The following is a 23,923-nucleotide window of genomic DNA, read 5'->3' on the forward strand; positions in this document are numbered from 1 at the left end:
TAAATAAGCATATGACTGCTGTGGTGGTCATAGAAACACTCTTACGCACTCCCAGAACCACATTCTGTCTTTAGATGGCTGAGGCTTTAGGTAAGACTGGGAAATTTTAACAACAGAAATTACTTTAATTAGGCCACTCTATTTGCGAGTTTTTTTTTTTTCTTAATATGATTTTCTGATCTCATTAAGAATGAATGCAGAAATTTGTAAAAGCACCTGCCATTTTCTGTGAGCATATGATTTTTAGGCAGCCTTTAAAACATTGCTTATCTTTCAACCTGTATAAGCTAAGCCCAACAAGGACGTTGGTCTTAAACTGATGTAAAATGTTCATGGGAGAAATGAATCAGGCCCTATATTATTCACCCTAAATGTAGAACTAAATGCATAACTATTAGCCATTTCTTAAAAGTAGATCTTGACACTTGATAGACCAGATGACGTCTGAAATGATTTCATGGGGCTTCATGAAATGTTAAGCACAAGCCACAAATCTTCTGCTTAGATTTTCTGTCAAGTCTCTGTAGTGCCACCTTCTTTCTAGTTGGCTTGGCTACCTGAGATGCCTGAGAAAGGCCATTTAAAAAAAAAAAAAAAAGAAAAATGGTGACACTTCAAAACTGCCCTTAACTTCAAACACAATGCAGCATTAAAAACAATATTCTTTTTGGTTTATGTTCTGACTGATAGAAATAAAAATGCAAATATCTCTGTAGAAAACGTCTGGGTGACAAACACAGTCGTGTTCAAATGATCTGTGAGGATTTCATTATCATTTTAATATATTTTTATTTGTAAGGTTGAAATTATTCAGACCGTGCAGGTCCTAAGAGACAGCATGGTGTTTCATGGTGTTGCATAGCCTTTTGAAACTGAAAATCCACCAGAGGTGAGGTAACATTCAAAGAAGCTTTGAATTTTTTGAATGAACGATGTTTGGATGTCATAGTAACAGTACAAATCATGCCCCTTCACTTAGGTGTCTGCAGTTGTCACTGTAGCAGCTGCTTCCATGCACAGCAAATATTGTTTATCATGCTTAAGTTACAGCCCAACCACTGAAGTAGGGCTGAATGCTTCTGTTTCCCCTATTCCATGAGGATTTTTATCCTTCTTATCCTTCTATCTGAATACATGCAGGTACATATGTCAGCAGAGTGTCACCCAAGGTAATAACCAACCTTGTTAGTGTGCCAAACCTTCATTGCTACTACGAACTATGGCTACAAAATCCCTATGGATAATATAACAGGGAACTAGTCAAAACACACTGAAATCCAATAGGATACAAAATGTTCCATTTCTCTATCTTTTGCTTCAGAAATTTCCCCTACAGTTCAGAAGAAATTGATTTCTTGGTGAACGAGATGGTTTATGTGCTCAAAGTCTGTTTGACCATAGAAACAGGCCAAGCCCTTTTGAGGAAGCTGTGAGAAATACAGTTGGTTTTGAGTCAGTAACTGTGCTCACTGGTCTTTTGATGGAGCTTGGGATTCCTCTCTCACTGGAAAATCAATGAACTTTCATTTCAGTATCTTGCTCAGCAGTAGCTTGAGTGCTGGCTTCATAAGGCTCACATGGGCAACAGCTGACTTCTCCTTTCCTGCTCTTCTGCAGAATAGTAGCACGGAAGTCTAATGTTATCACTGCCAAACGATACAGTTGTAGGGTCAAAACTAAGATGTTCTTAGCTGTAAAAAACACCAGCAACTGATTGAATATTCTGAAGTGGCCCATCAGGATTGAACGCACGATGAAGAAGGGTCCATCCTGTATGAACAAGCTGACCCCGATGTTCCACAGCTCCGCGCTGTACCTGCAGAACAGCAGGCTGGGGATCCGCCTTGCTGATGCAGTTGGTTTGCAGCCAATATGCTGTACTGGAAATAAAACACGTGTTAAAACAACTCCTTAAAACATAGGATTGGGTGAAGTGCAGCTTTTAGATACCCTGGATTATAAATGCCTTTGAGTGTAAGCAGTTCAACATAAAGCATATCCCATTTCTGAGCTCTGTTTCAGTACAGCACACTAATCTCGTGTTAAGCAGGCACTTACGTGGTCTGCTGGAAAACACCAAAAAATTGTTTCCCCTTTACTATCCCACAAAGCTATCAGTGTTTATACACTTGAAAACAAGAAGTGGATCACTTAATACTTCTGCAACAACTTCCTAGATGCTTTTCTGTTGAATCAATGTGCCAGGCTAATATGCATCCTTAAAAAAACAAACCAATAAAATAAAATACCACAAACTGAAAAAATCCCTCGATGCTGAATGGGAACATCCAAAGCTGTAGCACTTCAGCTAGTTCCAGGTGAAGACCTTGATTTTAAAAGATTCCTGTTGCCTTTTCTATGTGTCATAGTAAAATCAGGTCATGTTTGAGGGTCAATATCAGGCATTATGGACAGGACGAAACTGTAGTCCCTGCTTGTCATATGAGACTTGAGCTACTGTTACTCGTTTGTAGCTTTCTGGACATCAAGTTGGGTGCAACAACTGGAACCTGTGCGGATGCATCCCCCTCAGCTATAATGACAGTGGTGAGCTAGAATGCTTTGGGTGGCACAGCATCCAGAGAAGGGTCATCAGAAGGCTTTGTGTGCAGTAACTATAGCTGCATCTTACGAAAATGCATATAGCTGAGCTGACCCATTTCTCAGGCAGTGTGATTTCATTAGCTTAAGACCTGTAGTTACTGTGATGCAGTAATAACCACCAAACATTGCAGCTTACCAAAATAACTCCATTGTTTGAGTCAGCTCTGGGAAAAGAAAAAAGATGAGACTCAAGAGTGGAAAACGAGTTGCTGAATGGGGAATGCTTTTTCTGAATCCATTAGGCAAAGCTTCGGCAGCAGCTAATTTTTTAATGGCTTTTGTGTCATTGTTGTTTAACAGTCCTACCTGCATTGCTGCCATCCTATATTGTCTATGAATTGCTCTTTTAGGTCATGGTTGATGTGTGATTAAACGTTCTGATGCCTGAATGACAAGTAGTATCTGTGCAGCTGTATAGAATTACCTAAAACAAATTGTACCCATGGTAAATTTCAGGGTAGTGTGTTCAATAACTTAATTTTTAACTAGTAAATTTAATTAAATAAGCAGAAAAGCAACAGCCAGAGGAGAGGGGGAAAAAAAAGCACAGTGCACAGCTTAGTTCACTTAAATTAATGGTGTGTTTCTTTAAGCAGCGTTTGAATTTATCTCAGTAGTGGTGATGTATGTGTAGTGTTTTTGCCTTTTTTTTTTTTGTTTAATTTGAGTGTTGTGTATCTGTAAGATAATGTATTTTACCAGTAACAGGAATTTTATCTGTGATAAATTGCATCAGCTTTCTCAGGAGGTGAGCAGCTGAGCTGAAATGCTGGAATATTTTCCTAGCTTCAGTGTTGAAAACAAAGTCTAATGCTGTCCACAAAGAAAAGGCTAATAAAAATGTCCCAGAATCATTTCTCATTACTTTATTCGTTCGTTATTTTAATCACCGTGTCAACCTAGTCATCAATTTTATGTAAGATGCTGGTGAGGATAACTCATCTTTAGACTGGTATAGTTCAGCTGCAAACTTGCAGTTGGAGGCCAGAATGATTGCAACAGTTGGTGGTTGAGGAGGCTTTCCTTGTCCTCCTTTGATCTAGAGAAGCCCTTTCTGCGTATAGACAAATATCAGTTTGAGTAAGCTGAATGTTGGGCCTCTTCCTTTAGGATAAGAATGTACAGTCCCAACATCATATGGCCCTATAGGTTTCCTATGAATAGCTAATTTCTCCGGTGATAACCTCTTCTGAGCCTGATACCTGTGCTCTAGGCTGTGCTGTTCCCGGTGCCTGAGGCTGGTTCCTCTCTCCATAGGTGCCAATAACCTGCCCAGATTGGAACCGTGACAGAATTCACAATCAGATCTAGTTCAAGAGCTTACACAGCGAGATTTAAGGCAGTAACACGCAACCAGAGCAGATGCTTCAATACGGTACTGCAATACCAGTTTTCCTGGAAGTGGTTTTATCAGGGAGATCAGAGATTAGCCAGAAACAAATGGTTCCTCAAAAGAAACCACAGTGGTCTTTCAGCAAAAAGCCTTATTGTCTTTGTCATATGAATTGTTCTCCACCAGAAGTCCTGTGTAGAGCCCGTAGCGTGTGCACAGCCACGAGACATGCCAACAAAAACTTAAAGCACTTGTTCTCTTCTTGTCTATGTGCAAGTACTAACCTGCAAGATCAAGTGGAAACTGTAACATACTCCAGGTCCATACAGCAAGAATTGCATTTAAGAGAACATAATTCTTCCTATGGGAGGGGAAAAAGCGATAACAGTGAAGATGCAGTTTCCTTATGTGGCAACAAAAATGTTTTCCATAGTATTTGGGATGTTATTTAAAGGGAGGTTAAGCCAGACAGTGATTGATTAATGCATGCGTCTGAGATGTACCAGTAAGACGAAGAAAACCAGGCAACTTTGGCGTGGAATTTCTGCTGTTCATGCCACATGTTCCAGCTGTGTAATTACGCTAAATATTTAATGCTGTTATAATGATAAGCATGTGGAAATAGACATGTGGCTCAGAAATGTCTTTACATATGTAATGATTACACATTCCTTGAGAGCCTGCAGCTTCTCTGCCAAGTGGGAAGGACCTCTCTTCCTCCTGTAAAATGTTCAGTGCTATTAAAAATAATAAAATAAAAATACTGAATACTGTGTCTGTAAGAGGATGAACCTCTTCTCGGATTTTTTCTCTGTGATGGATGTTCACCATTCAGCTCTCAGTGCTGCGAGAGGGAGATGGGCTTACGTTCTCCGGGAGAGATTGCAATGTTGAAAATTCACACCAGAAATATTCTGCTCCCTTTCTTCTTATCTTTGAACGCTTTGTCATTCTATCACGCAGAAGAAAGTACATCTGAAACAACTAAAGAATCAACTTGGATAATGAATCACTAAAGCAAACTCTAGTTGCTTCCATGCCAGTCTAAAACAATTCATTAACCTGAAAGGTTTACTGTGTATCCAGTGTTTCAGCTCCTGTAGCTGCAAGATCTGACGCTGCATGGCAGTTATGCTAGCTGTTTGGCTCTTCGTACCCTTTTATTGTGATGGATGTGACATGCTTCTCTGCTGGCAATGGATGAGTAATCTCTAACAAAGCTCATAGGACTGTTATGTCTTTTACAGAGGGAAAGGCAAGAGCAGGAAAACAGAGCCCTTGTGTGTAGCTTTCTGTTATCTGTGGGAATACAGTTTGAATAATCTGGATACTGCAGACAGCCCGAACAAACTTTAAAAAAAAGACAACAAGCAACTCTTTTGCTCTGTGCAAATTATTTATGCCAGCAAATATTCCTTACCGCACATCCTTAATGTCCAGGGTTTCACTAGCAAATTCAAGTATATCTGCTGCTGTTCCCACAAACATGAGAAGCAGCTGAGACAATTGATCCCGCGTGATTTCCATCCCGATGGGGAGAAGCCATCTCCCAACTACTAGGAGCAGTAGGAAGGTCTGGTGGAGGGCCAGCGTCCATACAGTTTCACAGATCGTGGAGAGCTGATTCACTAAGACTTTAGCCTGTTTAAAAGACAACAGCAATAGCATACTGTAACTTCAGGAGACTGACACTAAAGATGGCATTCATCCTTCAGCCTGCTTTTGTTCCCTGTCATCTTGTATTAGAGCAGATAATTTCTATGCAGCAGGCATAATTTGAAAAAGGCATACTAATACCAATTTTGGGTAATGAATACTGATTCTTTCTCTGTGCTTTTTCTCCCATTCTCATTTTTCAGCTGAGCATTATCATTTGCAGAACTGTCACTGGACACTCTTTAAATTCAGTTAGATTCTGAGAACAATGAGACTTTCTACCAGCAATAACCATTCAGAATCTAACTGAATAGTTAGTACATGGTATAACGTAGGCCACTTCCACCATGTGGCTTTGTGAAACTAACATTTTCTTACTCCAGCATGAGGAGGCTTCCCAAATAGACATGACAGTCCTCTCTAATTGCTCTTTCCTTACGCATTGTAAGATCTCTCTACTAGGAACAGGAAAGGTGTCCCACCGTCTGAATGATGTGGTGATCTATTCCCTCACTTCCATGACTGCTGTCTCTGGATTGATTGAAGTCTTGGTTGGTGACATTCACCTGACCAGCTCCAGGCTCATTACTGCAATACTGTTGTGAACAAAAACATCACACATGCATAAATGTCGTGCACAGGGAGCAGATGTGCTCTGTGGCTGGAAGAGACCTGTTTTGCCAAACTGCAGAGGGTTCGTTCGTAAAGTCAGTGGATGTTAACAAAGCTACATGCTTACTCTGACTGTAATTTCCCTCATGCTCAGAAGGGAGGAATTCTTCTGTGGGCAGGGGTGATGTGTTGGTAGGCCCTTGAGAAGCTATAGGATTGTGCCGATAAAGCTGATGTGAATTCAAAGGCTGATGGAGCAGGTGACACCTTTGCTGTTAAGACTGCACCCTCTGAATGCTCTCTGCCTGAAGCTCTCTTCGACAGGCTGCTGGGTTTCCTACAGTCTCTCTCTGCCTAAAATGGTAAAACAGGGTAAAAATTGGGCATGGTTAGTCTGCTATCTTATATTTCTGGTCGGTCTCTACATCCAAACTTTTCAAAATTTGTTTCTTTTCCCTAGTGACAAGAAAAAAGGTTCTCTAAATGTGCTGTTTCATTCTTCCGTATGGTTTACCTCATGGCTGAAATGGATAGAGTTGGGCTGGGGGGACACTTGGTTTGTGTTTCCCCTCTAAGGGAAATAATAACTAGGAAATAGAGGTTTTTGATATCTTCCATCCCTGCAGAGTGGAAGAAGTGGTGCTTTAGTTTTCTCAGACACTGGTTACTCGGAGAAAGTAAATGTTGGCTAAGGCATACTGTTACGTGGAGTGCAGTTAGCCGTGGTGAGGCTGGGCTGAGCACTGAGGAGTGCAGTGCCATGCTGCTTTCTGCTTCACCCCATGGCTGGTCCTGGAGCATCTGGGGAGTGGTTTCTAAAATCTGTCTTCATAACAACCCCTAACATTTCATTGTAATAGAAAAGGGATAATTAAAAAATCAAACCATGCTGTCATTAAAGACTTCTATCCTACTTGTGCCAGAGAACACCAGATGATTTGCATTTCTCCACTGGGCCCCCCACCATTTTATTGCACGAGGAGTGATTTTCTGCAACAATTGGAATGTGTTTGAGTGCATGCTGAGTAGCTGTATTCAGCATAATGCCTGCCAATATGCAGGCAACGTTTTCCAGCAAATGTCACATTTGAACAAATTCTGGATTCCGCTCTGATGCTTTCCTTGGTCTCTGCACATGTCTGTGTGAACACTGCCTCTTGCTTGATGATGTTGTAGAGAAATGGAGCGACTTCCTGTGGCCTGAAAAATCAGGAGGAAGTCCTTGTTGCTTTTGTACGTGGTGATAAAGGCTCTTAAACTGAATGCCTGGCTTATTTGGACAGTGGGTGTGTGCACGCTGAAAGACTCACACACAAATGGGGGGAATATTTCCATTTGGAGGAGGGAAGTCCAAATTATGGGGCATGGAGACGGCAACAGGGAGGGGCTGGGGTTCTGCCCAGCTACAGCCTTGTAGGGCTGATCTCCTGGGTTAGCCCTGCAGCCCATGGAGAGCAGGAGAAGCAGCAGATTGTTCAGGGGATGTTTCAGAAATGGAAATGAAATGGTGCTCTGGAGAAGCCTATTTATCTATCGACCGTAGGAGAAGACCGAAACCTCCAAAGGCCAGCCTTTCTGAGCAGCTCCCACAGGCAGTGCGATGCAGTTGGTCAACAAGACCATGACTTCAAACTATTGTGTAAGAGAAATAACCGCCCCAGCATATTAAGAAGTGAGTATCTACCTTACTAGTTACAAGTAGCCTGGGTAGGGCAAAGGGACTGATACCTTGTGCTGGAAGGGAAAGCTAATTCACCTCGACAGCCTTTGGCTTGTCAGCAGGTCAGCCTTCAAGCCCTCTTCTCTGCCCCATGCCCAGTGTGGCAGAGTGAAGAGGGGAGAGCTATGAACTTGCATTAAAATTCAGAGTTTGGGGGTTTGGTTAGTTGTTTTTTAAAACCCTATTAGGGAGGAACTTGCCAAATTTGAGGCTTGCCCTGCTGCAGGGGGACAGAGTAAAGCTCTCATGCTCCATGTTTCTGCATGGCTGTGAGGGGCTCGTTTCATTTTTCTAGTGGTACACAGGCACAGAGAACACTGCTTTAAGAAAACCAGTTCACTTTATTAGTATCTTTTGTAGGCTCCTTATATGTGAATTTTTTTGAAACCATTCCTGGCGTGATGGGAGGTTGCTATTTCAGTGGAAGGCTCCATGGATGCTGACTGAATGGTGCTCCTCAGGGCGGGTCTGTGTGTCTCAGACTGCAGGCAGGAAATGGAGAGCTGCTTCTGCAAAGCCAGGCATTTAAACAGACTCCCAATTTTCGTTTAAGTACCTTCCTATCTTGTTTTAGTTAGTTCTTCTGAATGCTTATTAAGTGGTGACTCACTTAAAAGTTTGGAGAGGAGCCTTTATGTTACATTATCTATATGCATGTAGATAGGACTGCTGGTGCCAGGCATATTTGCCTAGCTAATTATGTGTATGCAGTGATTTAATGGGGATGTGACAAGGAAGAAGGAAAAAAACTAAGCCTCATAGGCAGCTGATAAATGTGGTTTTCTTGCTCACTTCTACAGCCTAGTTACTCCTAGGTATCGAGATGTGTATGTAGCTAAACAAAGCTGCCAAGTTTTTTTCTATGCAAAAATAAAACAGGAAATAATTGTACGCATTTTACAGCACTTCTATCTTAATTCTCTTCTGGAAGAGTGATATGACAGAACTTTAGTTGGTAAGGGAATCCGATGTCAGAAAGAAGCTGAGGGAATGGGCAGAAATTATCAATTACTTCTTTAATGTTCAAGCTTTGAGTGGGTAAAAGTAATTGCAAGGTTTGCCAGGTATCTGTGTTACTGCTGACTAGAAAGCTGGCTATTGCCCCGGCAGTCAGGTGAGCTTTGCTGAAGGGGGTCAGCTCTTGCTTTCTGCAGCAGTACTGCAGCAGGTGTTTGAAAAGCTAAGAGGCACTTGTTCATTTGAGATCTTACACTTTATGAAGAAAGAGTGGTTATTTTTAATAGATTAAATGGTTTTAATTTTCTTGCCACTCTGTTTTGCTGACAGAATTTTTTTTTCACTCAGTACAATTGAATTTCCTTTATAGCATTTCTTCCCAAAATGTATTTCATCCCCAAATACCTCACTGCAAAGCAGTACTTTCTATGCAGCCCATACTCCACTGGTGATAGATGAATGGTATTACTTATGTCTACTTCTGCGGTGCTCAGAGGCAGAATTGCCTCAGTCTTCAGAAGGAAAGACTGCGTATTAGCACATGCCTTAAATAATAGCACCAACACTTCCTCTTGGGGATCCACTGGGAGATCAAAATTCTGCTACCTTAAAGACCACAAACTGTTTCGATGGTGTGTATATATGAAATGTGTGGATCTAGTGAGTACGTAATTACCCATTCTGCTAGTATTTTAATAAGGAAAATCTCAGCAATACTTCAGCATGCACAGTAGTACTTGTCTGGGTGCTGCATTTTGAGGTTAATTGTTAGGAGGGCTGCTCCCCTTCTGGAGGTATTGTTTTCAAATCTATTCGAGTGTGCATTTCCAGAACTCTCCATCCTATCTCTCCAGGTATAAACTAAGCTGTTAACTTGATGTACTTCCTCTTTAATTCACAGTAGCAGTATATCAATAAGAACAAAGTATGCCATGTTCTAACATCATTTTAGGAAATAAACTGCTGCCTCTGACTACAAAATTAGCCTGCTTCTTGGACCAGATTTAACTATGACAAATGTTCTCAATATCCACATTACCTGTCTGTGACTGTTTAAGGAGATTTGGCAAAGCAAGAAGACAATAAATTCCTGCTGCTGTATTTAGAAAAAGCCTCAGGCATTTTCAGTGTAAACACAATTTTGAATATTTGATTATGCTTCTGTGGGCTCTAACAATGTTTCAAAGGAGAAAATGAGGCACTGTGTCTCCTTAGTCTAATTTATGTATTTTCTTCTGAAGCTTTTTCTCTTACTCCTACTAGACCCCTTTTTGCCATTTTGCCATTGGTTGTGCATTACCAATATGTGCAACTCTGGGGACATAGCAAATGCCCTTTTCACTATATAGAAGTGTTATGGGGACTCGCAGGCAGCCTGCATGGAGAGGTGCGGGCTCTGTCTTGGCCCTAACTGACCCCATCTGGCACAAGAACAATTCATTTTAAAAGCTGTGCTGCATGTTTGGGTCCTGAAGTGGAACCCAGACACCCCCTTCCCAGATCACCGTACAGCACAGACAAGGAATATAAACACAGACAATTTACAACATGTCAGCAAATCTGTTAGCAATCTGTGAATATTCTCCTAGGTTGCAGTAAACACGAGGTAATTTGAGTTTAAGACCCCTTTCATTGATACCTGCCTCAATTTTGGCTTGCTTGGAATTGTGATGCCTGCCTTTAAGTGCCATGAAACTCGTACTTTTTTTTTTTTACTTTTTTTTTTTTTTTTTTAAATAAAGGCCTCTAAAGCAATGAAATTTTGTCACCATGCTGGAAAAGATTAAAGCTGGTAACCTGGGGCTGAAGGGCTATGTTTCAAACTTCTAGTCCTCAGTTACCCAGCTGAATAAGGGTCTCATTTTAGCTAGGAAAAAGGTTGATTACTTGATATTTAGGAAATGCACAGTGGTCCATAGTCCCAGCTGGTCTATATGTAACATTATGCAATGTTATGTAATGTCCCAACAGTATAAAATGGAAATCTGGAACAAGGTCTGGCATGCATTCCCAATTACTACCCATCAATTAATTCATCGATTTCAAGCCAGTCCATCTTGTCTGATAATAAATACCTGTGTCCCGTGATGAATTTCTAGTAGCCATAATGATGGTACTGTGCAAATCAGATATAAAAATATCGCTGGTGAAAACCTGCAAAGGAAAAGAAAAGATAGCTTGGTATTCTATCACATCATAAATCCCATGTATCCTATCATTATCTGAGTTGGACCTTGAGAATGCTACTTTAGTTACAGCTCATTTTAACTGTACACAAGAGTTGTTATTCTTGCTGAATTCCTCATGCTGTCGGTTACAAATGATAGCGTTTTTGTAAATCCAAGATCATATGTAGTTTATTTAAAATCTTTTTTTCAAAAACCAACCAAAGGCTTTTAGCTGTTTAGATCTCCATCACTGCATTCTCTGTATTTAGAACAAACAAACAAGAAAAATATTTAGCTAACATACTCTTTCAGATCTCCTAAGGGTGAATCAGTAAGTTGAAAGGTAGAAACAGTATCAGTTTGCCTAAAACAAGCATTTCCTCAGTAAGGGATCTTTAGGGCAGGCTAAAAAGCTTGATGAAAATGGGCCTTGGCCTTGTTCCCCCACTTGCACTGCCAGTTATCTAATCTTTTTAGGATTTCTGTCTCTTGTTCATTTTTCTAGTCACTCTCCTGTATAATTTGTGATGGTGATGCTTTAAGATCTTCAGCTTCTTGAGCTGAGCTCATTCAGACATACTGGAGAAGTTTCAGTACTAGTCCTGTAAGTACTGATTCAAAGGTTGCTGATGTTTTCTTATAAAATGTGACTTTTTGGGGGCAATTCTTATCCTTTTGGATTAGGAAAGAATTTCTCTGATGCCACGGATGGTCCATCTAGCCCTGGTGTAGTGCAGAGGGAGCATCACAACAATACTGCCAAGATGCACGGCAGCCTTTGCATTGTGTGGATGGAGCAGTGGGGCCAAACTTCGGATGCTTGCTTGACTCCCTCTGTCCTACACATCTGGTAGTGAATTTAAATGGCTTATAATTGTGTAACTGCAGCAACATTTTGTTCAAATATTGTTGCATGTATTGTTACATCGGATCCGGATAGAAACTACTTTTGTTTTTGTAATCATGACTTTTCCAGTGGAGATTAAACTTTGAGGAAGAAAAACACAACCAAAGAACTCCTCAGGAAAATGACTGGGTTACTGAGCTGCTATAAAGTGTTTCAACCAATCCTCTTTACATAAGATAGTCCTGGGTCATTGTGTGTTGGTGGTTTGGGGTTTGTGGTATTGGTTTTCTGCTGCTTGTTTGTTTTCTCTATTTGTCTTTTTTTTTTTTTTTCCTCTTCATCAAACTCAGTTGTTCTGTGGGGTTTTAGCCTGCTTATTTTGGGAGAGAACACACCTCTTGAATGGGAGAAGTACTCTGTTTTACAGTATTTCCTGTAGGAGCTGAGTACATGAAAAATCCATCCAGCTGGCAGGTTAGCAATGCTGAGCTAATGATAGCAGATCAGGCCAGGAAAGCTCAGGAGCTTTAACCCTGCCTTTCTTTCAGAAAGAGCAGTCTAGAGCAAATACTGCTTGGCCAGGTGCATAATGTTACTTTCTCCACATGTGCCATGTAATTATTTAGGCTGGTGTAATAAGTAACTGTCTTTAGTCAACAGCGAATAGAAAGAATATGAGGCTGTCAGAGGCAGGAGAGTTCTGTGGCACAGACTGTCCTTTGCCTGCACCAGTAGACATCTAGGGAGGTGTTTCTGTAGATGGAGTTGATACTACCCGGTTTGAGTGTGGGAGTTTTCCACCAGGGGAGGAAATTACCCTGCTGTGATTAGATGCTGCCCATTTGTCTGCAGTTCTTACCTATAATACACTTTACTGTTTCTTAGAGTGCTGGACCACATCCATTTTCAGAATTTCCTGCTAGCTAAATTTAGCCCAGTCTTCTAACATGCACGTTCATTAGAAAGGATCTGCTTTCCGTATCTGTTTTTCCTTTGGATCTTCCAAAAGTGGGCTTAGCAAGTGTTCCTTCATGAAGTGTCATCTGCCTCTTCCTCTCCCCAGCGAATCAGGTCTGCTCCCTCTGCCTCTGTCTTATAAATGTGCATTTGGAGTTCTGCTGTTGTTAAATTTTCCTGTATCCCAGACTTCATCACTGCTTTTATTACGTTTACATTTAGAGCATGGAACACTCGTGTGAATTGTCACACAACACTGCTTCTGTTATAATGAGTTTCCCAGGTTGCAACAGACAGGAATATAAGGCCACTGAAATACTCGGTTTTCTTGCCTTGGACTTATCCCAGGGGCCTGCCTGCAGTTTGAGGTTTTTAAAAATTAAAGGTCCTAATGAAACCATTACAATTAGTTACATGAGCACTCTTTTCACAGAGCTTTTGTTTTGGCTGCCTGATCGTGCTGATGAGCCGTAGCAGGCTGCAGTCATTCCGTACATGCACGTAAAAGCCCATGTGCTTGGGCAAACTCTGTGGCTCTAACTTTTTTTGTCCAGTTCTTAGGAAGCCTCTCCTGCATGAAGGCTGCCCTCTGGAATAGCCTCTCAAATTCAAATCCAAATACCGAAACCCCTGTCACTGCATTGTGAAAGAGATTTCACAATGCTCATCATTTACTTGTCACTGAGTTTTGGTTCGTGCATGAGCACGGTGTTGGCACTGTTGCAAGTAGCAGGGACAGGGAATGCAGTCCCAGGGAAAGAGGTGCCCGCAGGGAGCAGCGGGGTGGGTAAGGGATGGGGGCATCTGCACAGAGCAGCCTCATGGCCCCCAGCATGGCCCCACACCTCCTGCGTGTGCTCCCTGCCAGGCTGTGGCATTGGAGGGGCCCGGTGACCCTGCAAGGGGTGCCTGCCTCCCCTCTACCCATGCCCCAGGGTCAGCAGCTCTAGAGCACGTATCTTTTGCCGGCAGCAAAGTTCCCACATTTTTCAGCTGTTGGTACACACACAGAGCTCCACAAAGAGCGTGTCCCAAGCAGTCTTCTGCAAAACTGCCCCTCCTGAAAGCCCTCTGGATTTGACCACGGACTAGCCAGGGCATTGCCACTCTTCCACCACCCTGGGTTCTGCAGGGGAGAAAACGCAGCTCCCTGGAAGTGTGGCAGAAAGAAAGCCAGGGCAGCTGTGCTCGCAGGCAGCAGCTGCAGAAGGCAGCCCCACATCTGCAGCAAAGTACATGCAAAGAAGCAAGAGGGGCTCCGTCGGAGCCGGCAGGGTATGCTCACCATTTGTAGCCTCTGCCTTGCTTAAACTTGAGGGTGAGCCCTGTCTCCAGGCACAGGAGAAGATTGAGCAGTGCCAGCAGCCAGTACTTGGGTTCTTTCTTCACTTCAGTCACTCTCCAGACCCCGATGAGGGAGTGCAACACAAAGAGCAGGCGAGTAACCAGAGCATTGAGCAGCACCATCAGCTCCATCCTGGACCAGTCCCGCTCCCCTTCTCCCGCACTGCAGGGGCCCGGCGCTTTTTAGGAAATCTGGGAAGTTGCCCTGGGAATCACCGCAAAGCCTGCACGCCGCAGGCACGCAGATCTCTCCTCTTCCATCTCCACAAAGGGGCCCATTATGACAAAAAAGCAAGAGCATTGCCCCTCCCCCAGACTTCCTGAAAACTTTTTAAAGGGAAGAAAAAAAAAAAAATCTCACGCTTACAAGCTGGAGTGGTTTGCAGTGCTCAGTGCAACTCTGACCGTGCTAAGATGGGGGCGAAAAGGGTTTCTTTATGTCCCTTCTCTATCATCTCCTCAGGGACTCAAGGCCAGGGAAATTTCTGCCTTGCACAGCTCCCATCCCTCTGCTAGCCACACTTGCTGCTCTTATCTCACAGACTCCCAGAAAGAGACAAAATGTAAGAAGCATTATGAATTTGAATCGTCCTTGCTAAAACTTCCACTGTGTTACTGAGGCTGCAAAACCCTTTTTACTCTCCCCTCCCCCAAAAAAGCTATAATGCATATTTGGTGTCTTTTAAAGTTGCTCGTTTAACATTGCAATGCAGAAAGCAGAGACTATGTGCTTCACTACTGGAATCTGTGTGCAGACACATTGAGGTGCTGATTAGTGTGAGCAAATTGATTAAATTTCAGTACTGGTTAGCTTTTCTGACTTCTGGTGCTTTTAATATAACTCACGTAATTGAATAACCTACAGTCTGGTTCAGGACTGAGAATCAACCCCAGTGTGAGGAACTCCAGAAACATCAGTTACTCAATAGTACTTACACAAAAATACACCGAAGTTTGACGTTAGGTCAAGCTACCTCTGCAATGAGCTCTAGTATCTTCCATGGGAACAATGTATAAAGTACAGAGCACAGTAAGAGTTGCTTTGACGTTTCTCATGGTTGAATTTGTATTTGAATTTACACTTCTGGAACTAAAAAGAAATGTCCTCTTGATGAAAATTGTCACTTGCTCCAGTTTTGTGTTCATTTACTGCCGAAGCACTTAAATTGAGATATGCCATTGTAAAACACCGATGCAGAATCAAATACACGGAACCTACTATGAGCCTCCAAAGGTCTAGCTTCCTAGCTGATTCAAGTATCCCGTTCTACCTCAAACAGAAGGAGATATTCTTCTGAGAGCTTTCTAAGAAGGGATTTTTCCACAAGTGTTCATCACCACGAAACCGAGCCTCTTCCTCTGTGAACCGCTCGCAGCAGTGCTGTCCAGCCACCCTCACCGGGGGTGGGGGTGATGGGGAAGAAGACTATTTAAAAATAACCCTGCCCTCAGAAAGGAAAACAAAAGGCCCTTCCACAGTATAGATCACTCACTCAGGAAATGCCTGAGTAAATAAATGGGCTGTGCAATGTGCCTTTTTCAAGCAACAAAATCAGGTTCCTCATGCTCAGAGGAAAGCAAATCCAAGTCAAGGGCCTAGCACTGATAATCCCCTGCCAACAGCCACCCTCCCATATCATGTCCTGACTGCTGTGGGTTCATAGCCCTTCCGCTGTAGTTAAGGTCAAACCTAACTGGAGAGGAAACAGGGAACAGACAGAACTGAGAGATACTCCTCGCTGTGAGTGCTTGATGTCTAAGAAGTGACATGGGGGAAACGTGTTCTAATTGTTCACGGAGATCCTGACAGCACAGACTTGTCACAAATTGGGAACAGTGATCAGTGTGGCAGGCCCGTGGTGGTGAATATTTGGTAAGGATGCAGTGAGGTTTGCTGGGAGGTCAGCAGTTCTGTGTGTCAGACACGTCAGACTTAGACTGTTTAACCAGCTAATCTCATCAGTGGGCAGTCTGGGCTCCACATGGGTGGAAGTCCCAAACCTACGTAGGAAGATAATCTTGACTCTGCCTAGCTGACCAGCAGACCGTAATGGCAACACAAGGCTGAGTAAAGGAAGGAAGTAAACAGAATAACAGAAGTCATCCATATCTGTCTAGATGGGGCAAAAGTTACATCCAGTCTTGACAGTGTACACTTCCAGATGTCTCAGTTGCTGTTTTGTGGAGCAAGTGGTTCAGGAGCCTATGAGGACAAGCCTTGACTTTAATCCTGAATGGTTTACAGGATATGATTTAGACAGTAACAGCTGAAGAGCCCCACTTGAAATTGGGGATCCTGTCTGCTTAGACTCAGCATCCTGGCAGGGCTAAGAAAAGCCCCTTCTCTACCACTGCTGGGTTCTGCTTCAAAAAGGAAAGCTAGTCACAGATCAGGAAGCCTGTTCAAAGTCAGACCGATAGAGGACCTAATTCTTTGCAGGGACTCTGGACAATGCTTCTGTAGATCACTGGGAGCTGTGTATCAAGAAAAAATTGAGAAAGAGTGAAAGGAAGCCAACATTGGCAGAGTAAGTGAGATTGCAGGAGCAAGAAGGAGTCTTTCAAAAAGCTGAACTTACATCAAGATGAAGAAAACTGAGGAGTTAATAAACTCTGGCAAATTAAAGGTGCAAACATAGTAGGGCTAGTTCAAGGAGTGCGAGGGGACAACTGACAAAAAAGCGTAATTATTAAAAATCTGTTATCTGGTCAAACACATCAGGAGCAGGAAGCACGGCAGGGAGTTGTTGGGTCAGCTGATGGCCAGGTAGCACAGAAGCCCTTGCAGGGAGATAAGACAGTGCAAAAGGTGCTGATGAGCATTTTGGAGTCATACATGAGCACAGACGCACATTACAGCATGGGACTTCTGCATGAAAGTTTTCAGAAGCAGTGTTTTCTTTTCCTTACAGCGTTGTATTTACTAACGTTCCACTAATTCTGTTCTTTCTATTGTTTCTCTACTGATTTTCCCCATACAATTGTCAGGCTAGGGAGTACTTAGGGAAGAAACTTTGTGTTTACCTTGTTCTCGTACTCTTTCCCCAAGTATAGAGTTGGGCTGCTGTTAGAAACAATGGAATATACATGTAGATGGACGTTTGTTCTGATCCAGGGTGGCTACACTACTTTCTAGTCTGAAAGAAATGGACCTAGAGCGAGAGAAGGACAGTCTGTGGCCATAGTAGGTTGGTAGTGTTGGTTAGATCCAAACTCAAAGCAAGACGGATGTCTGTAAGGAACTCTCTGCTGATGATATGCCCTGTCCTGTTTCTGTTTGGAAACCTTTTCCATGTGAATGCTGAGAATTGTCCGTATCTGGGAGCCTTTGAGGTTTAGATGCTTCCAGATGAGCTGCTGTACTCCTGCAAATCCTGGACATGGTGGTATGAACACACAGGGCGTGGGATTTTCATCCAAGGCCCATTGGCAAGAGTTACCGCATGTTGGTGTTCTTTATGGTAGCTAACTGAAGTGGGTCTGATGTGTTAGGGAAATGTTAGACCTTCTCTTCCAAGAAAAACGTCAGTGAGGGAAAATCCAGTGGAGAAGAGCAAGAATGTTTATACAACTTATTCCTTCAATAAAAAAAAATGGTACACATTTTAAAATCACAGTTGGTGTCCTTACTAAGTTGAAGTGCTTACAAAATCAAAGGAGCCCAGGTTGCAGCACCTGGAGGACTCCCATTTCAGACAGGGATGCAGGGATTGGAAATCCTGTGAAGAGGAATCCCAATACTGAAGTTCAGGCTAGTGTTTGAGGACTGTGGGACTTTTTTGTGTGTTAGCATGCACTTTTTTAAAAGAAAATATCAACAAAGTCTATGAACAGAGGAGATGATCTCGGAATTGTATCTCTTTCTTATAAACTGGAAAGTTTGGGCAGTGAAATGTGGGGGCAGTGGCTATTTGCTATCTTCCGTTCAAGAGAAGTTGTACTTTTGATTTACAATATTCACAAACAATTAAAGGGTATTAAGCAAGTAGCTGAAAGACTAAGGATGAGAATCGGTCATAAATTAGCTGCAAATCAGCAACGTTGTTCTGCTGTGGAGGAGGCAGCCCAGGCTGTATAAACAGACCTGAGCCTGCCAGATGTGAGTTCCTGCCTCAGCCTTCCTCGGTGCTGGGAAGGACCTCAGCTGAGCTGCCCTAATTCACGTGTTGCACTTCCAAGAGAGCTGTCTGGTGGAGTGTCCAGAGAAGAAAGACTGAGGAAATTAAAATGGGGTGCTCTGATTCAATCTAGGGAAAGCAAAACAAAACAAGGGGAGATGAAAATGGCCAAGTGTTCGGAGGGCTTCTTCAGGGAGGCCAGGAACAGCCCCTTTCCAAGCCCAAAGCATACGGAAGGAAGTAAAAGGCGCAAGCAGCAGGCGAGATTACAATTAGGTGTCTGGAGACACGTCCTGCTAGGAAGGACAGCAGAGCACGGACACAGATTGAGCAGAGAGATTTCGAATCTCTGTTGTTGAAGGCTTCTAAGCATAGATTAGGGAACCATCTGTCAGGAATGACAGCAGTTGAGTTGGAAACACGTTTGGGCGGAGGGCTGACTGGAAGGTCTCTGGTGGTTTCTCCAAGTCTCACCTCCTAGGGCTCTAAGGTTTATTTCTCTATTATCTAATCATTGTCTCACATCGCTGAGGAATTTTCTTGTTTAAATATATTTCATTTTACTTCCAATAGGGGTTTTGAAATAGAAGGAAACTGCTCTCTTTTCCAAATGCTTGAGTGCAAACTGAATAATTATGACAGCCTTATAGAGTGATCACAGCGTGTGACAATTAACAGCCATGTTGAAACAAATGGGAGTGATTCAGTTCTACATGTGAAACGAAAAATCAGCCCAGCATTGGCATAAGGGAAAGCTTGACTCTTGCAAGATGGGGAGAGCCAAATCTTTCAAAACAAGAAATGTGATAGAAGGTACTAGCTAGATTAGTAAGGGTGTGAAGGAAATGGATAAAGGAGTGAAAAAACAATATCAAAAGATTAGCTCTTCAGTAAAGAGCCAATATGATTGCAGAAGCATTAAAATCCCTGCAGGAGATTTACTGAGGACTCTGCCCTGGATTAGAATTTGATATAAAATAACTTAACTGAATTCATACAATTTCTATGCCATTTGTAGCTGAGTTAATAGTATATGTTCCTGGAGGATTACAGTCAATGATTAAGGAAATTAGGTTTTGTTTGAATTTAATTTAGTTGTATAAAGCTGCTACAATAATTTACAGCTTTGATATTTAATATTTAATAACCCAGATCTTAAAAGAATCCAAGATATAGCAATGTCATTATATATTGAAATATTATCCCCATAAGTCATTTATATTTGCCAGTTGATAAGAATGTTCATCAAGTAGATAGGCTCAACAGGAGCTACTTGATAAAAACCAACGCAGCTTTACAGATGGTGGTGGGGAAGTCATTCTGTACCTATTATCCAAGTACAGAAATCATAATTCACTCACAAAGAACTTTGTGATCTCAGTTTTGGTAATCACAAGAGCATCTCTGGTTTCCTTTCATCTAATTTTCAAGTTTGTGGCTCCATGCATCATAAACTCCTTTTCTTCTTTCTTATAAACCCGTATCTTGTACTCCTTTTTCTTTTCTCCTTTTAAAGAATGTTTTGCTTACTCTCCAATTTAGGAAACCATCCTGCCTCTGTTCAGAGGAAAGGAAGGCTGTAAAAGAGCATTCTGGACTACAAATCCAGACTTCTAGAAAGAAAGGTGAAAACATTTATAGTATTGTCATTTACTGTGGGCACAAGTCTGCAGTGGGCACTAGGTCGCCAGCCACAGCTTCAGATGGTGCTGGCAGAACTCCACTGACATCAAAGCTTTGCAGGCCCCAAAATATGGCACAATGATTTATTTTTTTTTCCCCACCCTGTTTGAAAGTAGGGGAAAGCTTATGAGTAGATTGTAGCTCTTTACAGTTGATACATCTCTTCTGTTGGTTTTATGGTTCAGGAAAAAGCCTTCTGGAAGGACCATTTTTTTCTTGGAGGACTAAAAGAAAAGAAAGTTTCATATATTGTACCAGGATTTGTAATTCTTCCCATGGTCTGGGTTTTATTTCGGAACTCATGGGAGTTCTGCAGCACTGCATATTTCAAGGAAGAGTAGGAGCAATTCCCTTCTACAGTAATTATTTCATCCTTGGTTCAATTGGGGCAGCTGAAGTTACAAACACTGAAAAGCTATGTCATTCATCATCAGAAAAGAGGAACATTTTCCATCTATTTTTGGCTATGAGTCCTTTGAAAGGACTTTCTAGTCATTCTCTTTCCTGCTTCCTAGTGTATGAGTCGTGTGATGACCCCACAGGAAAAATGAAATGGTGGCTGCGTAGATGTCTCTGGTGAAGGTACTGCTAGTGAAAAGATCAGCCTCTTTCCCAGGTGTGCTAGGCACAACAGCAAAAGATCTTGGGCTTTGTAAGACAGCCAGCCAAGGTAAGTTTGTAAGCTAGTAGCACTGCTTTTGTTTACACTGTGGGTACCTGTGCATAGTATCTTTACGAGCAAGTTATTTGTCCCTGATGTGAACCCACTGGGATTTCTATGAGGGTAAGTATGGCACAGAGCTGGAGCTAACAGGATTGAGGACAAGCTGCTACACCCAGTGCCTCACTGCAGCTTGATTCCTTTGGGCATAGTGTCTTGCTAATTGCAGTCATATGCCTGTGATAAACGTGAACCACAAGCAAAAGAGTTTTCATCAGTTGCAAAATATTGAATATGTAAAGTTCACTGTGATGTTAGCGCTGGGTAAATAAGAAATCAGGTCTGATGGAATAGAAATCTTTTGCAAAGCCAGGCTGCATCTTCCTGGGGGAGTCTTGGAATGACACTGCACATCTGGGCCTTATAAATAGTCTCTGATTATTTATTTTTTCCCATGAGATGAAAGTTATGTGTAGGCCTTTGCCATCATCACTCAGAACAGTGGGCTATTGTCCTAATGAGACATTTTCCTCCATGAGAATATTGGTGTCCAGTTATGATCCCACGTGTGTGTGTATCTGAGCATGTTTATATAGATAGGTATGTATATTTGTATATATGTTGTTTGTACGCTGATATTTGTTCAGGGTTTCAAGAAGAAAATAGTCCCGATGTTGCCTACGAAACTCTTTTTGTAATTTCTGTAAGCTTATTTGTTAAGCTGGCTGTTTCGTCTCTCTTCATTTTTGGAAGGACTGGAAGTCTGGGCTGTACTGCAGAATGCAGGTTGGCAGGCTGGGACATCATTGCATGAATGTGGACAAAGGGAGGAGGAGCAGATAAAGGAGACAACTGTCCCCTCCGCAAAAAAAAAGAAACTCGGTCGCAATCTGCTAATCAGATTCATCATCACTGCAGCAGAAATATAATGACACGGGTCTTTGTCTGAGAGCAAGGCTTCCATAAAGCTGTCAAGATGCTTAATTATGTTCTTCTGTTGCATTTGACTGCTACAGACCTGATAAGTAAAAGAGAAAGAAGTACAACTAGCCATACTCTTTGAACTGAAATACGGCACTGTCTCTCCTGTCTTCTTGTAATCAGAAAAAAACTTCCTAAGGACAAGAATTGCCACATCTTTGTTAATTACAAAATATATTCAATTTTACAAACAAGCTTCTTCCCAAAGGCTGCAGTTTCTGAACAAACCATCTGCTCAATCATTTGCTTTCCTGGCAAAAAGAGAGGTTGAGTGCCAGAATTTTTTCTGTGATGTTTACCCATAAGTTATTAATACCTATCTGATACCCACAGAGATTTTTGACTTTTTTTTTATTGAGTACAACAATATTGTCAAGTTGTCTGACAATATCAAAAAATGGATGATTGTTTCTGATCACCCCCACCGTATGGCTAACAATGGCAGCTTGTTTATAAATAATGTCATCTGTTGCCTCCTCTTGAGTGCTTTATCCCATTGACTATACTTCCCTCATCCTTTATTTGAGACATCTGTCAGTGCTGGTCCTGGTATATATAATGACTTGAGAGACTTGAACAAAAAGAGCTTATATAGTGTAATAGGCACGTACAAATATCTTCAGGAGTTTAGACTGAGCAATGTCACAGTGTGTTCCTAATGGTCTTTAACCTGCCTTGAAGTCAAATGTCAATTCTGAGTATTGTTGATGGGAAATGTCGCACAGAAAAGCTGGCTTAGGAAAAAAAAACACACTAATGATCCCAGTGAATGGCTACTGGTTCTTATGAATGTGCTGAATCTGATAAAAACAACAAAACACAAATGTATTTGAAACAACAATCCTACTTGGCAGGAGAATCTTCAGCTTCTGACAGGAAATAATAAAGGTTTTGGACTGAGTTTTGTAATTATCTGCTGATTTTTCCATGTGTGTATACTAGTGTATACTAGTAACCACACTGCAGGTTGTGAATGAGAGGATAAAAGGTAGGGTCTGTTGCTGTAGGTCTGCCGTGTGTTTACGTGGCAGCTTTACCCTCAAAGTTCTTCAGAGAAAAGTTTAGGAGTATATCACACCGCAGTATTCACCTTACTAAATAGGCAGAGAACAAGAACAAAGTTTTATTGGGTTGGATTTTTTGGTTGTTTCGTTTTTAGAGCAAAAAACTAAGTTATACCCAGGAGTTTCCACTAGAAAATGAAGATATTGCAGCTTCTGCTAAGAGTGTCAATGGGGGAAGGTGGTCTACTGCTCTTTGAAACATCTTGGCTGATTAGCACTATCAGTACCTCTGCTGACTGGGAGCTGTGGAGTCCCTGTTTTGAAAACTTGACTGGGATCTACTCACTTAGTCATAGTTAACTTTGTAGAAGTCAAAGTTTACCCCAAAGTCTTGTAGTTTTAGAAATCCTACCAACTAATTCTCTTTGGCTGCAGTTGAGTTAGAAAACTGGGGCTCTTCTAGAACAGGAGGCGTAAGATTCTGTTAGTGAAACCTGAAAGTCCATTTCAGCATCCAAGACAGACAACACAGTTTTGACATAAGCAGGGGAGAGGTTGGTTAATGTTCACATGTTTTTCTACAGGAGGAGCTTTTATTTTTATTGTGCCAAGTGAGAAAACAAATTCCTAAAAAAAATTATTAACATGTAGAGCTTAGTCTTAATCCAAATAGAAAAGTGCCATAATCGGAGTTCTACAAAAATGGGCCATAATTACAGTTGCATCAGAAAAAAAAAAGTGCTTTTCTAATTACAGCTAGTTACATGAGGTTTTTGTTTTTTGTTTTGGGTTTTTTGTCTGTGTTTTGAGAGGGCAGGAACCAGAGAAAAAGGTGAGCAAGAACAAAGGAGGCCTGCTTAATCTGTCCAAAACTATTTTTATTGCACAGAGGTAATATAAATCATATAGTAGGGTACATCGTTTTGAATCGCAGCCCAAAATGCCCAGAAGCTCAGGCTTCTGATTTATAGCACTGTATGAACTGAAGGCACATTGCCAATTTTTTCATTCCTGTGGTGAATCAGGAAATATTTAGTGCTTTTCTTGAATATTGTAAAATCTCAGTCTCTTCTTCAAGTACATTCCTAAACCTGGTAGGAGAGAGTTTTTCAACTCTGAGAATCAGAAAAAAACATATCTTTAATTCATAGAAGGAGCGAGGATCTGGCTTCTGATCTTTGTGGCCAGGAATGTTGGGTTCTGTGACTGTGCATCGCTACGGCTGCTGTAGCAGTCAGGTAACGCTTACTCAGCTGAGGTAGGTGCAGAGGAGTGCTG

General features: G+C 41.9%; 1 protein-coding gene across 1 annotated transcript; it reads right to left on the minus strand.

The window, feature by feature from the left end:
- Window positions 1–1,512: 1,512 nt before the first annotated feature.
- Window positions 1,513–14,330, minus strand: TMEM26 (transmembrane protein 26; the record flags this gene model as incomplete). Its single annotated transcript, XM_084290640.1, has 6 exons — window positions 1,513–1,880; window positions 4,222–4,298; window positions 5,358–5,578; window positions 6,076–6,189; window positions 10,958–11,036; window positions 14,140–14,330. The coding sequence occupies 6 exons, from the start codon at window positions 14,328–14,330 to the stop codon at window positions 1,513–1,515; spliced, it is 1,050 nt and encodes a 349-aa protein (XP_084146766.1).
- Between the last annotated feature and the right edge of the window lie 9,593 nt (window positions 14,331–23,923).

This window comes from Netta rufina (assembly GCF_964035555.1).
Source record: "Netta rufina genome assembly, chromosome: 7".
Classification (NCBI taxonomy): domain Eukaryota; kingdom Metazoa; phylum Chordata; class Aves; order Anseriformes; family Anatidae; genus Netta; species Netta rufina.